General features: G+C 37.9%; 2 protein-coding genes across 4 annotated transcripts; one reads left to right on the top strand and one right to left on the bottom strand.

Annotated features, from left to right (window-relative positions):
- The first annotated feature begins 1,510 nt into the window (after positions 1 to 1,510).
- LOC146616485 (uncharacterized) lies at positions 1,511 to 5,939 on the top strand. Its single transcript, XM_085374314.1, has 6 exons — positions 1,511 to 1,720; positions 2,452 to 3,361; positions 3,630 to 3,726; positions 4,101 to 4,211; positions 4,660 to 4,826; positions 5,159 to 5,939. Exons 2-6 carry the CDS (start codon positions 2,454 to 2,456, stop codon positions 5,937 to 5,939), a joined length of 2,064 nt encoding a protein of 687 aa, XP_085230440.1. The 5' UTR covers positions 1,511 to 1,720; positions 2,452 to 2,453.
- A 1,894-nt stretch (positions 5,940 to 7,833) lies between these two features.
- LOC146616484 (uncharacterized) lies at positions 7,834 to 11,960 on the bottom strand. 3 transcript variants are annotated; one of them, XM_085374382.1, is made up of 10 exons: positions 11,749 to 11,960; positions 10,940 to 10,965; positions 10,545 to 10,630; positions 10,364 to 10,396; positions 10,178 to 10,267; positions 9,712 to 9,814; positions 9,580 to 9,632; positions 9,394 to 9,472; positions 8,307 to 8,500; positions 7,834 to 8,198 (listed from the first exon to the last, which is right to left on the bottom strand). In XM_085374382.1, exons 2-9 carry the CDS (start codon positions 10,944 to 10,946, stop codon positions 8,493 to 8,495), a joined length of 459 nt encoding a protein of 152 aa, XP_085230508.1. In that variant the 5' UTR covers positions 10,947 to 10,965; positions 11,749 to 11,960; the 3' UTR covers positions 7,834 to 8,198; positions 8,307 to 8,492. The 3 variants fall into 3 exon arrangements, with proteins under 3 accessions (XP_085230508.1, XP_085230506.1, XP_085230507.1); XM_085374380.1 differs by having other exon boundaries at positions 10,545 to 10,965; XM_085374381.1 differs by lacking the exon at positions 11,749 to 11,960 and having other exon boundaries at positions 10,940 to 11,085.
- Between the last annotated feature and the right edge of the window lie 1,478 nt (positions 11,961 to 13,438).

Here is a 13,438-nt window from a genome sequence, read left to right as displayed (position 1 = left end):
GGGATTACATTCATCTTGTCACCTGCTGAGAGGTGCCAGACATGGACTCATCCTGTCCTTGGAGAGGATGAGTAAGGAGACAATGGACTCAGCGCACACGTACACACACTTAATTGAATCCCATTTGTCTCATCACCGGACATCTATGAGATATAATGACAGCTAGAAATCTGCAGTAAATTGCTCCAATGCTAGGCACTCATTTACACCCTCATCTTCATCATTAGAGATGGAGGGAAGCATGGATAATTGCTCGTATCTAATGGCTCGCTAATTATCGATATAAAAATCACCACTGCTTCTGCAAATTCTAAAAATATCTGCCGACAGGTGGAACAGCTGCAGCAGCTGGATAACTCAGACCGAACCCCCTGCCTTTATTCTCTCCTTACTCATGGCCGTCTCCTCCTTTATCTTAAACTCAATAAACTTCTTCCTCTTTCTCTCCTCTTCACTTTCATCCATTATGCATTAAAACATTGGCAACGAAGCCTTAAGGTCTACCCCACAGTGCATTTGGGCGTTAAAGCTTACAAACCTCCACAGCTTCCACCTCTGAATGTATAATGACACAAATACCTTCAAAGCGAGTCATCCAGCTCTCCTCCATAGACGAGCCGCATTCATGCTCTGACCTCAGGTCACTCTGTGCTCTGGTTTGCTAATCCGACAATACTTCACATCAATAGAGCAACAAGGTGAACAGGCTAATTATTAACAATAATAACTTAAAGAGCTTCCATTCAAAGAGCAAAAAACTTGAGTCTTAGCATTAATTCATTGCATTATCTGCCATTTGTGAGGAAGAAAAATTCAAAATTCCATTCATGAAGCAAAAAAAGTGAACAGGCAAAATGTTTTTCTCAGTTTCAAGGCCAAATAGCTGCAAATGGTTTCTATCGTCATATTAATACAATCACGTTATGTCACCAAAAAATCTGAAACATGTTTAATGTGCGCTGAACGATGGGGTAAAATCCAAAGACTTTATTTAAAAGATTACATCACTTACTGGTCTGTAAAATCCAGTCTTCGAGCCTCAGCTTGAGTACATCAGTCACAAAGCCCCATCAAAAATCATCCCCTGACTTATCTTCCACTGTGACAGTAAGGGGACGATAATTTTCTTAATTAACAATTACAATAAATGAAACCTGAAACTTGCAACAGACACCAAAAACTCATCAGGAAAATGTTTACTGAGTCAGAGATCAGGTGAGCAGCATTGTCTCATAGATTTCTATGTAATCTGACATTTTGAATTAACCAGGTCACCCCCTGCTGCTCTTAAACTTTTTCTGCCAAGAAGTTCTGCAGATTTTAGCCACTAAAAATAAATAACTCTAAAAGATTAAGTTCAGTGAAAGTAACCCTATTTTTTTCCCTTAAAATCATATAATCCAGTTCAGGGTCACTCCATATTTTTCCTATGGTCATCCACGCCCCACCTGCAAGTGCCCATGTTCTCTACCACCATCTACGGCCCTTAGTTTTAGAGGACGATCTGATTTCCTCGTGTCAGCATTGTTCCCACATCATCATAATTAATGTTGTTCCAGGTTCAACATTGCAAGTGACCAATCACCTTCTTGTGACGTCATTCCTTTGCGACTTCGAAATACCCGCCTTCGAGTATTTCGAAATACAAGTGAAGAAGCGAAAAACCGCCGCCTGTCCGCCGAATTTGAAGTCAATTTAGGATACTTTCCTTTAATAAACGGTAAGCATTATACATATGTTCCTCACTTGGCTTGCTGTTTGTTTGCTAGCGATAGGCTACTTGACGACAGCATTAGCTAACCAGTGTTCTCTAGACCAGCGTTCCCCAACTTTTTGGGTGTTTCGTGGCCCGGGGGTTGGGTCAGGCAAAATTGCAGTAGCTTCCCTGATCATTTTACAAACATAAGTGAAGAGAATCTGGACTAAAAGGCCTAGACTTATGGTTGTGTGCTGAATCTATGAATCAAACTATCACCTGGAAACATAATTAACTGGTCCATAGCTGTGAAACTGGACATGAGTTCTTGATTCTATGGAGATTAACAGTAATCCAGAAATTTACAAATTTGTCCCAGGGACATCGCGTAGATGTTGTCCCTGGGACATCGCGTAAATGTTGTCCCTGGGACATCGCGTAAATGTTGTCCCTGGGACATCGCGTAGATGTTGTCCCTGGGACATCGCGTAAATGTTGTCCCTGGGACATCGCGTAAATGTTGTCCCTGGGACATCGCGTAAATGTTGTCCCTGGGACATCATGTTAAAGTTGCCAGAGACATACCATATGAAAGTTTAGCTTCTTTTAGCCCCTGTTTGTTTTATATTATTTTATATATATATTTTTTTTTAATATTATATTTAATATTTACATTGTATTGCAAAAAACCCCACAACAAGTTAAAATGAATTAATGAATATTGACTAATTAAACCTTCGTTATTTTTCCACCAGAAATGGACGACATAATTAGAAGAAGTGTTCTGAATGACGAAAAAAAAAGAACTGGAAAAGACACACAACTTTGTGTGCATGTGTCACAATGCCAGGAGGACCCATTCAGTGTTGTGTTAGAAAAATTGAACTCATTAACCCTTCATGGACATTATAAATGTTTAAATGTTGCCTCAGGTAAAGACAGGAAAAGAGACTATTACAAATTCAACTGCATCAGAGCTGGGAAAAAAAGTCGAAACCGCTACAGAGCAGTGGGCTGTAAGGCCTATGTTTCATTTAAAGTACTCAAATGTTGGAAAGACCACACAGTCATCGTGCAGCGTACATATGATAAGCATGATGGGCATGATCCTTCGGACCCAAAAGACGCACATTTCAACAATATTTCCAGTGATTTGAGGAGGAAGATTGAGGAACTGCTTTCCCTTGGAACTAAGCCAGCCATCATACTAACCGAATGTCATAAATGGGCCAAAGAACATGGACACAGAGATCTTCACAACAGAGAGCATTTTGTCACACCACGTGACATTGACAGTGTTAGAACCTGCATGATGAGGAAGAAGCACTTTAACTGTGGAGACAGTCAAAGTGTACATACCTTACTTAATGGAAAACATCAAGAACATGTTCTCTTCTATCAACCATACACATCTGACCAAGAACTAATGATTGTTTTGCAGACACCTGTAATGAAATCAAACATGGAGAACTATGCAAAACAGTTAGTATTTGTTGACACCACGCACTGCGTTAACCAGTATTCATTTCCCTTATTCACACTTGTTGTAAGAGATGATCATGGGCATGGAGTCCCTGTGGCCTATGCTATTGTCAGCAACGAAAGTCAGAAAACCCTGGAAACTGTTCTTGGAATAGTTTGTGAGCATTTCCCAACTTCCCCGAGGTAAATAATACATTGACAGCTATTGATTTTGAAATAATTCCTTTTCAAAAAAGTTATAACATGCCAGAATCTAATGCTATAGCTGCAGCATGGGCTGCAAAAAACTTTCCTTTCCAGTTGTTAAAGTTATTCCTATAGGCTGTATGCCGTATTTTATATATCTACTTGTGAGTTGAAATGTTTAATTTGGCATTGAAGTGGTGCTTTGAGATAGCAAAAACATTTTCATACTGTTTAATCTCATTTAGTGTTTTCTTTTTTTCTGTAGAGCATTTATGGTTGACAAAGACTTTGCGGAAATAAATGCTTTGCAGAAGGTTTTTCCAGAGTCAGCTATCCTTCTATGCTGGTACCATGTCTTGCAGGTAAACCACATTGTTTTCTTTTCACGTTGTCTAAGATGCACCTGAAACACATTTTTACAACAGGGTCCTGTTGTCATGATTTGCCTCATTGTGATATTCACCTACTCAGGTTAATGAATATAAAGGGATAAAATGTTGAGTGACTATGTCCATCCATTTAAGACCACAGTGCACTCATCTTCTGGTGGCTGCTTCCCAAAGCTCTTTTTGACATTTAAAAATATGTTTGCCTGGTTGATTTCTGTAATGCACAGGTCCTCTTGTCCAGTGAGTGACAAAGTTATTTTTGGACGTCAGCTTTCTTTTATGCTTTTTGTACAGCTGCTCCTCTGTCTCTCTCTCCAGATTAACTTTTTTTTCTCTTACATTCACAGGCTGTTAATCGATGGCTTTCAAAATCAGAGTCCGGGGTCCATGGGCTTTCTAACACCCAAAAGAGAAATGAAATCATTTCTTTCTTTTGTAAGCTGAAAGCTTGCACATCTGTAAGTGTAATTTGTCTATTTCACATTTTGATTTCTTGATTACACTAAGAGCATAATAACTTTCAGTTGCTAAAAAAAGTTACAGAGAGATACAAAATAGATTTTTGAAACAATTTCTAAAACTGGCTTCTTATCTTGCTTATCAAAACAAGTACTTAAGCTGTGCAGACCATCATTGTGTCACCCACTGTGCAGTAGAACTTGTGAGTGGGATTCTTTCACAGACAGATGCTGAAACCAAATATGCTTATAGGTTTAGTGTTCCTTCTTAGCCATTGTAAGGGAAGAAATAATTGCTTCTTAATACAAAAACACGACATATTATTAATAACTTAAAATTCTTAATGTTATTCAATAAAAGGAAAAGGGCTTCAATACATAATATTAAAGATTTCAATAGGTCTGTTAAATGGATTGAAATATATTCTGTTGCATCCAATTCTCTTAGGAGGACGACTTTAAAGCCACATCAGCAGAGTTCTGCCAGACATTTAAGCAATACCCTTTGGTGCGCCAGTATTTTCAGAAGCACTGGGAAGGCATTGGCCACATGTGGTGTGACTACGGCCGTCGCTTCAGTCACGCTCGTTCTGAAACAAACAATGTGATTGAAAGGTATGATTTATTATTTTGACCTCATTCAATTGTATTGCTGAAAAAAAGATATTATGCTTTAATCCAAGAGGCTAAACTGAGTAGGTTCGTCATGTCATTGCCAGAACAGGTTTTAGGCAAATCCTTTAAATTCTAGCAGCGTTTTTTATGTTATCACAACAAAAAACAGAGTAGGTGGATTTGCCTAAATCAGCTAAACCGGCACAGAGCATTCCTTTATAAAAGACGTGTGCAATAGGTATTCCAATTTTTAAAAAAATAATACAGTCTTGATTAAAACTTTAAATTCCTTCAATTACAGTTACTAATCATTTCAAATAACTGTTTTTCAGATTTTTCCACCGCCTGAAATACCAGTTTTTATCTGGCTACAAGAATAGGCGTCTGGATGATCTGATTGAAGTGCTCCTAGGGAAGGCCGACGACTACTTCTCAGTCATAAAAACCCTGCAAGATGTGGGCCGCATGAAAAACAGGTTTGCTGACCCCTTGTCTCAAGTTTCAGACTCTGCTTCAAGACTGATGGAAAGTGGTTGGGCTCTTAAAATTACAGTCAAGAACAGCCATGGAGTTAATGCATATCAAGTCCCATCTGAGTCAAGAGAAGACATGGTGTATGACGTCTGCCCTGTTGAGTCCTACTGCAACTGTACATATGGCTTACGAGGACTTCTTTGCAAGCATCTAGTGTTACTTGCAAAATTAGCAGAGGCTGACAATGACATCTATCCAAACATGGAAACAGACATTTCTACCTTGGCAAGAATTGCAGTGAAAGAAAGGCATTACTTTGTACACTGTGAGGACTTGAAAGTGATAAAAATGCCAAGTTTGTTTGGAAATCTGTGTTTTTTTGCATCGGCTGAAACACTTCAGTGCACTTGTTGTACGTTCTCTCACTATAACACATGTGCTTGCCTGAAGGTGGCTTGTAGCCATTTTAAAAAAATGAAAAACTCTCTGAAAAGTCCTCTATCAACTTTGAATGACACTCCTGTAGTTGAAAGCACAGACAAAAAATGCACAGAAGATGCAGTTGGAAAACTAAATGCTGTTTTAGACACAGTTAAACAGTGGGCATTCATTCCAGAGGGTATTACCGTACTCCAATGATAGATGAACTGCATACAAATGTCTTAAAAACAAAACAAGTAGGCAAAAGTATATGCCAGTACGAAATAAAGACGACAGAGAATGCACGCAAAATTAGGCCATTGTATTCTAGCAAGAAACGTTCGGCCAGCATCGACATTCCAACAGTCTGTGAAAATGAATGTGAACAGTCGATAACCACTGAAAGAGAGACATCCTCTGGAGAAAATGAAAACCTTTTGGAATACAAAACAAAAAAGAGAAGAGTTAAAGCTAAGTATATGCATAAGTAGACTTTTGTGTGACATTTCAAAGGGACTGCATCCATTACTTCTGTTTATTGAAACCTAAAGCTGAATAGCTGTCTTAACTTTCTGCCAAGGAACAGTTGAAAAGAAATTGTTTGGTCTCTCAAGCAGTTGTTATTTATGTGTGTTATTCATTACTTTGGCTTGGTTGCTGTTTTTGATACAAATTCATCTGTGCCCATTGTAATATTTTCATATGTTACTATTTTTATATTGCTATGCATTATAAATAAAGGATTACTTATTACTATTAAAGGTCTGCATTTGTAATTGTTGGTATTATTTATAAAATATGCGCTCTTAAGTTTTTTGCTCCATAAAACGATACCTGTCACTTTTTGGACATAGAGTATCAGCTGTTGAGAATCCTGGCTCATACAAAATAGAAGTAAAAGGTTTCAACATCCAGCCTTTTTATGATTAAATACAAAGTGTAATAACAGTTATTGGGGTGTGATTTTGTTAATAGTTAGTCTTAAGTATAAGTTTAATAGTAATGAGTAAGAAAATATAGCCAGAATAATGGAATGAGACTAACACCTGACCTCACACTGAGATTTGGTATGAAGTGGCATGTTTGTGCTAATGCTGACATTGGGGCTCAGAGTTCCTCTGTGTGTATATATTTGTGAACGTTAACTTGGCTAATGTCCAAGGGTTTGACTGCTTTCCTGTTGGATTGTATCACAAAGAACAGGGATAAGAGCACCAGTGGCCGTGCACACCCTCATCTCTCTCCTTCACCCGATCATTAGTGTTGGAAACCGGCATTAGCTCAGAGTAGATTAGACTTCAGTATATGCAAGTGATTTGATTTTATGATTATTTGATTCAGTTTTTTCTGTGTTCAAGCTCAATTACTTTAATAAAATATGTTGAATTCAAACAAATAAATAAACAAACTGTGGACATTACCCTTTTAAACCTTTCTGAAACAAGACAGGTAAAAACCAGTGTATAAAAGTTTACATAGGTATAAATAGCTCTAACACTTTACTCCAGCCTGGCGTCCACACATGTGGACATCACATTTTGGGTTATTTAGACCAAAATACTAAATCTTGATCAACAAGTGCCTGATATACAGTTATGAGGACATTATACTGCAACTGTTCTATCGAAATTTCAAATTAATGTCCTCATATGTGGCTCTCATTTTTCTCAGAAACAAAAATTAGGTAAAAAAAAAACCTGGTAATTCTTTCTTTTTACATTCATCGGGTTCCAATCGGCCCAAATATCAAAGAGAAATTAAAAATGCATGCCATGGAAGATTTCGGGTCTTAGGGGGTTAAAATGACCAGACCCCTCCGGCCTGTTTTCCAGGCCACTAAATTAAACCCAGTCAATTACCAATTGAACAGAATAAAAACCTACGAGGTCCACTAATAGTCCAAAAGTCCAAATCTTTAATAGAAAAGACAGGCAGAACTCAAACAAACAATAATCCAAACGAGGAGCATATATAAACACTGGAAAGTAAATAATTATAAGTTATTAAATCAGACTAATTAAATACAGTAAAACTAATAAGGGAAGACGAACACACGGGAAATAAAAATAACAGTGTAAACATACCAAAACTCAAAATAAAACAGGAAAGTTACTACAAACCGAGTGTGACACAATTACATTCATATTGAAACATATGTGATAATTTTCTTTCTTTGTAGCATTTTTAAGATATGTGTTAGAACAGTCATTATGCTGTTTGGATTAGGAACCAATCATTTTTGCCAAATAGTTAACACAAACTTAGAACAACAATGAACAATTTTCAAGATTCTGATTTACAGAACAAACAAAAGTCACAAAAGGTTTCATTATTTAAGAGACAAGATCAAGTTTTTCACACAGGAATGAAATGACAGAATCCAGTGCAGCGGGGCCAAAGGTGTGTGTCAGCAAACTGAAGGTTGAGGAATCAGTCAGCTCATGTTTAAGATTGTGTTGGATTTTGAGAAGAGTCTGTCTGTTATTAGAAAGTAAGATTAACAATGTTACACCAATAACCCAAATACGGGGAAATGACAAATAATACCAAAAAAGATACAACTTTCATATTGTTTTACTAACTTACTTTGTCATATCAGAACTTGAATGGTCGATGCCTTTACAGACCATGTCTGTTGTGACATCGCAGGCCAATCTTCCGGCAAACCCGAGGGCTAGCTCCCCAGCCTCCTCTTCACTCAGAACACTAAACACTGTTACTTTAGTTTTGGCCTTCTTAGGCCTGTCAAGAATCATTGCGGGCAGTTTGGCTTTACGGCCCTAAAAAAGAAAAAGTGCAAACACCAAAAGAGCAGAGAGAGACACACACACGCGCACAAAGTTAAATGCTTTTGTTTACATGGTGTAATTGTGTATATGTTGCAGCAAATGCACAATTTCCAGCCACATTGTCACTTCATTGATACGAGTAACCCGGATTTATTTCAGGTGACATCAAAATCACGAAATGTATATCTACCCCAATCAAACCTCTGAAAACATGAACTGACATGTTCTCTGCGTTGATTCTGCGCTTGACCTCGTCTTCTGTTATTGTGTAGGTTTTCTTTTTTGAGCTTGGTACAGATAAGCGACCATGCACTCTGTAAACTGTACTAGTTCCTTCTGAATCAGTTTGGAATTCTGTATCTGCATCGATCCTGTCAACATCATCAGCAGCAGCATTATCTGTACTCAGACTTGTGCCGTATACTTCTGTTTCTTTTTCTTTGTCTTCAGTCTGTGTACCTTCATCTCTGACTGTCAGTCTTCCTATCTCACTGTTACTTGTCGATTTGCTGCAGATGTTCTCTCCCTTAGGAACTTTTCCTTTGTCATTCGCTGCCTGATGCTTTCCCTGATGACATTCTTCACTGGCTACTTTTATTGCTCCTCCTGTATAGCCACCCACTATGCTGCACAACTCCTTTCCCTCTGCTGTGCTGCACTGTGCTGTTACATAAAGAAGAATGATATAAACAGCACTATATCAATTTAATTGTGAAGAGAAATCCCCACAATACGACACAGTTATGTCTAAAATAGTTTTGTGTAAAAACTGGATCTTGAAACGTCCACTTTAATTACACAGTCCTGGTGTGCAAAGGCAAAATTACGAAAAAAAAATTCACTTTAAACATTTTTGGACATTGTTTAGTTATATTGTGACTTACTCTCACAGAAGATACAGATGCCACAAACAGACTTTGAACAACGCATGTGCTTGTATGCACCACATTTCTGGCACTGCACCTGTGAATTAAAAAAAAAAAAAGAAGAAGAAATAAACAAACAAAAAACAAATGAACAAAGTCCATTAAATAAACAATCTATATGGCTAAGGACATGTCATAGTGTACCCGGTCTTTGGCTGCAATCACACACCAGCACTGACTGCACTTCCTAGTTCGATCTGCAAAATATAATTTGTTTAAGTACAAGTTACATTTTCCAATGTTAGAGAAAAAGAAGGCAGCTAATTTTATCTTTACCTATTGAGGAAAATAAGTAGTGGCAAAGTCGGGACCTGAGCTTTGTGATTTCAGTGTTGTACTCCTCCACTTGTGTTTTACCGTCAATGAGAGATTGGGCAAACTAATAATTGACGAAGAAAAAAAAAAAAAAAAAAAAAAGAACAAAAAGAATTAGATTAACAAAGAAATGTTTGTTTGTTTGGTTTACATTAATTAAATTTCTATAGTGTGTACAAAACAAATCAAGACCACAGACTCAACACGCACCACTAAATTTTTGGTGTTCTTTATCAGTTGGCCAAGACAGAAATGTTTTAATCTGTGTGCATTGCTTTTGAACAAGTCTTTACACAGAAAAGGTTTCAGAAAGGTATTTTTCAGGTTCTTCTGACAAGGCTTCAATTTTGGAAAATGCTGTTTGTTTATAGTGGCAACTTATAAACCCTTTGTGATAAGAACATAGTTACCACAGTCCAAGTCATACCTTCAAAAAGTATGCACTTTGTGCTCTTGTGGACCCATCCAAAATTTTTCCAGTAATTTGGCTTGGTATTGGATAAATGTGAGGGAAATTCTATAAAAATAACATAAATACACCTATGTTTTCAAATACATTACAAAAAACGTAAACATGCTATGTCATTATGATCAAACAAGCTTTTCAACATACCTCACACTGCAAATAGATTAGGCCATCTATTACCTTATAAAACAAATAAATAAATACATATAAATAAAAACAGAACTAAGGAATACGATTCATTAAGTAAATTGTACAATAAAGTGTATTTAAAGCAGAATTTAACATTAGTTTTATGACAACATAAAAGGATTTTTATGTCAAGAGGTACCTCATCTGAAATGTTAGTCTGGTCAAACAGGGATTTCAAACTTGAAATACCAATAGAGTTTGGTCCAGCTACTCCCACAAGGTAATCTGTGAGAAAGCATATGCTGTAGTCAACAGATATCATTTTCTTTTTGCATGCTGCAACCATCATCCATTTCAGTCTTCTAGGAGCTTTGTCTGGTTGTAGTTCTTTTTTCTCCTCCTCTCCCCTCATCTATTAATTAAATTGTTTTCTGACCTTCCTAACTGTTTCCGACCTGTCTTCCCAATGTGATGTTTAAGCAATATATGTATGGTCAGAAGGGGGTGAAATTTTCATTGCAGTTGTACGTGTAACATTGCATGTGATAATAAAAGGCTTGATTGGTTGATTATTCAACATGAGTTGACATTTACCTGACATTGTGAAGGAGTCACAGTTTCTGTAAGGGTGTAAGAACATAACATGTGGATTTGTTACACTTCTTTTTCACAAGTTAATAACAATCAATAATTTTCATTCCATTATTTACAAGCTATCACACGATGTCCCAGGGACAACATCTACACGATGTCCCAGGGACAACATCTACGCGATGTCCCAGGGACAACATTTACGCGATATCCCAGGGACAACATTTACGCGATGTCCCAGGGACAACATTTACGCGATGTCCCAGGGACAATATTTACACGATGTCCCAGGGACAATATTTACACGATGTCCCAGGGACAACATTTACACGATGTCCCAGGGACAACATTTACACGATGTCCCAGGGACAACATCTACACGATGTCCCAGGGCAACTTCTACATGATGTCCCAGGGACAACATTTACACAATGTCCCAGGGACAACATTTACACAATGTCCCAGGGACAACATTTACGCGATGTACCAGGACAAATTTGTAAATTTCTGGATTACTGTTAATCTCCATAGAATCAAGAACTCATGTCCAGTTTCACAGCTATGGACCAGTTAATTATGTTTCCAGGTGATAGTTTGATTCATAGATTCAGCACACAACCATAAGTCCAGATTCTCTTCACTTATGTTTGTAAAATGATCAGGGAAGCTACTGCAATTTTGCCTGACCCAACCCCCGGGCCACGAAACACCCAAAAAGTTGGGGAACACTGGTTAGCTAATGCTGTCGTCAAGTAGCCTATCGCTAGCAAACAAACAGCAAGCCAAGTGAGGAACATATGTATAATGCTTACCGTTTATTAAAGGAAAGTATCCTAAATTGACTTCAAATTCGGCGGACAGGCGGCGGTTTTTCGCTTCTTCACTTGTATTTCGAAATAATCGAAGGCGGGTATTTCGAAGTCGCAAAGGAATGACGTCACAAGAAGGTGATTGGTCACTTGCAATGTTGAACCTGGAACAACATTAATTATGATGATGTGGGAACAATGCTGACACGAGGAAATCAGATCGTCCAGTTTTAGAACCATTGCTCTGTGGTAACAGCACAGTATCAGATTGGTAAGAACAAAATGTTCCGAACACATGCACAGAGGACTGTAACTCGTCCTCAGTTCCTTGGAAGAATGTGTAAAGATTGGGGGAGCTGGGAGCTCATTTAATGGTCACTTTGGCTGATGCAATAATAGCTGCAAAGATGTGCCGTGTAATGACCACCTCATTTAGCTTATTCAAGTAAGCCGAGCCTTTCCAGGCTGCCTCTAATAAGCAGTCTCTGGGCCAGAGGAGACACTGGACTGGCAATTGTACATTTCTCAGACACCTCGAGGAGTGAAGACATAAAATAGGACAGAGAGGGTATTATAGAACATTGAGCTTTATGACAATGGCAGAAGTGGAAAAGAGTTTTTTTTCTTTAACATTTGCTTTCTGTGGATGTAATTATGATGTGGGTTTAAACGTGCTCAATAAGACACAGTCAAATCTCTTTTTCAGACTGTAACAACATCAAAATCACATAAATTCGTGTGAAATATCTAAACCTACCCACGAACCCTGTGTCCCAGGATCAACACAGTATTAAAAAAATGATTTGACTGTGGAGTGAATGGTGTGGAGAGACACTGCCAGAGTACCCCATTACTATTTTTTCCAATCTGAAATGATGTCACCCTTTGTTACAGGTACGATGGATTTACGAGGTTTGTGCATTCGATGAGAAAAGTGGGATAATTTGAGAGTGAAGAGTGAAAGGGCGTGATATGGAAGGTTCTCCTGATTTGCCAACTTGCTGAACAATATATTCCCACAGAGAGATGATGGATAGATTTTCTTTTTTCTTTTTGCTCTTTGCAGACATCTGTCTTCTTTGTGTCATTTCACTGTGGGCCATTGGTACAGCAAGGCCTGTACCCTTGCTGGTACTTACTAGTAGTATGTTGAGAGTGGAGAATGGAGGTTTTAGTGAGGAATAGGCAATTTTAATGAACCCTAAATAGTGCATACTGGACATATTCTCTATGTTACTGTATTCGTATTATGTTGTGGATAAAATGCTTGTATTTCTTGAAAAAGTGGTTGCAAAAAGCTAACAGATCATCTGCAGAGGATTGGTTTATTTGAAGTTTCCATCCATGATCTTTTCTTGGCCTCTGACAGTGGACTCATCCCTCTGATTGCCCTGTTAGACCTCAGTACAGCATTAAATACTCTTAACAATAATATTTTATTACAGAGATAAGAACAGCCTCTAGGTCTTAAGGGTACTGCGCTGGACTGATTTGAATCAAATCTATATAATAGACTCCAGTTTGTTGATGTAAATATAGAATCTTCATCACACACTAAGGTTATTAACAAAGTTCCACAGGGCTCCTCTACTATAGATTATACGTCATCCTTTAGGCAGCGTCATTAGAAGGCATAACGTACATTGTCAGTGTTTTGCAGATGACACCCACCACTGGCAGTTAACACAGACCA

This window comes from Diplotaxodon limnothrissa, linkage group LG16 (genome assembly GCF_057381915.1).
Source record: "Diplotaxodon limnothrissa isolate DT_005_m linkage group LG16, D_limnothrissa_male_GT1.1, whole genome shotgun sequence".
In the NCBI taxonomy this organism is placed as follows: domain Eukaryota; kingdom Metazoa; phylum Chordata; class Actinopteri; order Cichliformes; family Cichlidae; genus Diplotaxodon; species Diplotaxodon limnothrissa.
The sequence above is the reverse complement of the archived record's forward strand: the minus strand, read 5'-3'. Positions and strand labels throughout refer to the sequence as shown.

What these genes read in the sequence shown, in the direction of transcription:
- LOC146616485 (XM_085374314.1), top strand. Translation starts at nt 2,454, where the DNA reads ATGGACGACATAATTAGAAGAAGTGTTCTGAATGACGAAAAAAAAAGA. An exon ending in CATTTCCCAACTTCCCCGAG is followed by an intron (nt 3,362 to 3,629) that starts GTAAATAATACA and finishes TTTTTTCTGTAG; the next exon opens with AGCATTTATGGTTGACAAAG. An exon ending in GCTGGTACCATGTCTTGCAG is followed by an intron (nt 3,727 to 4,100) that starts GTAAACCACATT and finishes TTACATTCACAG; the next exon opens with GCTGTTAATCGATGGCTTTC.
- LOC146616484 (XM_085374380.1), bottom strand. Translation starts at nt 10,757, where the DNA reads ATGAGGGGAGAGGAGGAGAAAAAAGAACTACAACCAGACAAAGCTCCT. An exon ending in AGACTAACATTTCAGATGAG is followed by an intron (nt 10,397 to 10,544) that starts GTACCTCTTGAC and finishes TTGTTTTATAAG; the next exon opens with GTAATAGATGGCCTAATCTA. An exon ending in TGATTGCAGCCAAAGACCGG is followed by an intron (nt 9,473 to 9,579) that starts GTACACTATGAC and finishes TTTAATTCACAG; the next exon opens with GTGCAGTGCCAGAAATGTGG.